At 36.7% G+C, this 3,181-nt stretch overlaps 1 protein-coding gene across 8 annotated transcripts in view; it reads right to left on the bottom strand.

Annotated features, from left to right (window-relative positions):
- Positions 1-3,181, bottom strand: part of SMURF2 (SMAD specific E3 ubiquitin protein ligase 2) — a 41,974-nt gene that overhangs the window by 18,129 nt on the left and 20,664 nt on the right. For all 8 annotated transcript variants that reach the window (XR_003253807.1, XR_003253808.1, XR_003253806.1 and 5 more), the window contains 2 exons: positions 2,229-2,430; positions 286-361 (listed from right to left, as the gene is read on the bottom strand). Coding sequence is in view for 2 of the 8 variants with exons in the window: in XM_026067574.1 (XP_025923359.1) it covers positions 286-361; positions 2,229-2,430 (278 nt within the window). In the remaining 6 variants the exon portion in view is untranslated. The remainder of the gene's footprint in view (positions 1-285; positions 362-2,228; positions 2,431-3,181) is intronic.

Here is a 3,181-nt window from a genome sequence, read left to right as displayed (position 1 = left end):
CTGTGAATGGAAAGCAAATTTTCAACTATCTAGAACTCAAGCCTCATGCAGCAAAGACAGAAATATGTTAAAGCGTAACCTAACATACTTGAAACAATGACAAAGCAATACCTAACAAAGCCAACAGAACTTCATAAATAAAAGCTATCTGTAGTTTTTACACCTTTACTAATCTGTAATGGATAGCATTTATTATCTGAGAAAAAAAMCAAAACACTTATAATATACGGACCGCAAACTAGCCTTAATCTGAATTTCACAATAGAGACCCGAAAGAAGTCTTACCAGGTATGAGCTTTCGGCAAATTATTAGTGCTGGCATCAATTTGGTGTATTGTAAATAATCGTGGACCTGCAGCACCTGCCAAAGAAAAAAAAACAAAAAAACAAAAACCCCAAAACTCTACTACTACTGTATCACATAATAGGAAAAAAAGAACTAAACCAAGAAGATAATCTATGCATAAAGAAAGTTGAAATCATATAAGCAGGTAGGAAAAAATTACAGAGGAAACTCTCTTAATGCCTATCAGACAGATTGCCCCCCCCATGGTAACAGTGAAATTATTTAAACTAGTGAAAGATATACAAGAGCAAAGCATTGATAAGGAACAATAAAACACCTGATTTACACAGCGTACTATATAATTTTAACAGTTTTGGGTTTAATTTTTCCTCACTCCAGAGAACAAAACTTATGCAGCTATATCTGTCCCTATGGTGTAACAGGTGTTGACTAGTGGCCAATTTTATTCAAATTGGATAGAAGAGTCTCAGACACTAAATTTTTATAATTTTGTGAATTTATTTAGCTGCACACAGATACCCTTAATATCTCTGCTAAAGGAAAGACTGCAGCATAGCAGTCTTTAAGACTTAGTACACATTGAAGAATTCACAAAAGGTAGAAGGAAAGAGGATATGAATGCCCTGACCTTGGCAAAACTGGAATTTATGCCTGAGTAGACAGACATTAAAGAATACAATCCTCAGGAATAGACTCTCTTATGGGGACTCTTTCCTGTCAAATAGGAGTGTGAACTTGTACTGCAGCGTTAGCATAACTCARTTAGAAACCTGTCAACCTCCATGTTCAACTCTGCAAGAAAGCAGGCTTCATTTGTTCACAGAAGTGCTTGTTTTACTAGTATGGTTATACTAAAAGTTTCAGTGAAGATGAAATTGTACCGGTATTATTTCCCATACCATACTCAAAACAGCGCAGTCGCCTACAGTAACAGTATTCACATCAATAGTAGGGTTAATAGTACTTGTAACTATTCCAAGGCAATTAGTAGTTATACAAGTCAATCAAGTCCCTCCATCTTCCTCAATATTATTTAAGCACTTATCACTGAAAGTATAGTACTTCGCTTAAAAATAACCAGGGCCTTTAGGACCTCAATATTCCTGAGCATCTAGTCCTCCCGAACATTTTATGACTCAAAAAAAGAGGAAGAAGAAAATGAGTGCTTCTATCTTAAGAAGGGATGATGAGGAAGAAAAACCGATTTCTATAGTAACTGGTTTTTGTATGTAGTAGTGGTTACCACAGAATTTGTGTTCTGTTGGAATCAAATCTTTCCACCCGCTAAAGTGCTTTATGGCCAATGTTTCCCCTGACCAGTTTTCTCCCAAATCGTGAGGGGTAAAACAGGGTAACTACTTTATTTTTTATTGTGTTAACATAGCAGCATGGGTTGCAGCCAGAGTTGCTGCAACAGAGACACAGAGCTTCAGCTAGAGTTCAGAAGACGGGTAGGCAATTAAGGAGATCATTTCTGATTCCTGGGCTGCTTCAATAAAACAAGTCAGCATTACTAAAGTCCCTCTGCTGTTAAAGTCACAAGAACACTGCATGCTGGTGTCTTCTGGTCACAAAGCTGTACAGATGATGAGGGATTGTAAAATATGGAAATTAAAAAACAGACTTCCAGAAAAAACAGTAAGGAGGACCACACTAGGATCCTCCATGATCAGAACTTTCTTTCTTTCTTTCCTCTAGTAGAAAGAGCCTAATTGAAACAAAAGCATTTACAGCTGAATCACAACATAATGAACAAATTCCAAGAAAAGATTTTCTGGGATTACTATTCATCAGACCATTAAAAATCCCTTTGAAGAAATCAAATTACAGCCAACCAGCTTCACTTTTAGCTAATGTTTCCGTGATGTGTCCTATTGCTTCCAAGTACAGACATTTGCAGTTAGTTCTGCAGCAATGTTACCTTGTAATGCCTTGAAGCCCTGCAGAGGCACTCTGGATGAGCCAGTCACAAACTGGAGAAGTCGTGCTCTCCTTTCTTCATCAAAAAACTCCACAGCTTTCCAGAACCATTTCACAATGTTGCTGTCTGGGGTACAGTGTTTTAACCTAGTATTTGCCTTCCAGTCGTTAACATCGATTTTTCCAAGTCCACAAATGATGAGCTATAAATTTAAGATATAAGTACTTCATCTGTTATCAAAATAAACAAATGGTTTTATTTTTATATATATATATATATAAATATATATATAAATAAATAAATAAATATATATATATATATATAAATTTTTCCTCCCCCTGAAGAAAAGCTTTCAGCACTTTTAAATGAAGATCAACAATGGATTGGTTTAAACTTGATAGGGATTTGACTATAAAGATATTTTCTTTTGACTAAGAATACTAGACCTCCCTCTTTCATACTCTGCACCTGCAAAATGATTCTAGATTTACAATATGGTCAGCTCACTATTGTTGAATGAGAAGATTCAGGATAAAACAGCAGTCACCACCACTCAGGTAACAGGGAACAGAAGAAAGCACGAATAATCTATCTTTTAGCCATTTTATATGGCAAAAAAAATCAGCTCTGCAGCTGACAGACCGTATATTAGATTTCAATTTTAAAACAAGCTTGTGATCTATGGAATTTGTCTTGAGAGGATACTGTTTGGATGCCAACCTTGACATTTTGCAGCACATTTGTTGGTGACAGCACCAGATAGTGCCTTTCTTTATGCTGTATTTGCAAGGCGAATTTAGTCTGATGTAACGTAACTCAGCTCTGCAAAACCGCATAGCTGCCTGACACCAAAGCCAGCGGACTGGAAGGGCTGCAAGCAAATGGTGGGAGGTGGAAGGGAGTGACAGACTATTTTCCTGGCAGCACTGAATTTAATTTCGTGAAACTGCACT

Source organism: Apteryx rowi, unplaced genomic scaffold, assembly GCF_003343035.1.
Source record: "Apteryx rowi isolate R43461 unplaced genomic scaffold, aptRow1 scaffold_26, whole genome shotgun sequence".
NCBI lineage: Eukaryota > Metazoa > Chordata > Aves > Apterygiformes > Apterygidae > Apteryx > Apteryx rowi.
The sequence above is the reverse complement of the archived record's forward strand: the minus strand, read 5'-3'. Positions and strand labels throughout refer to the sequence as shown.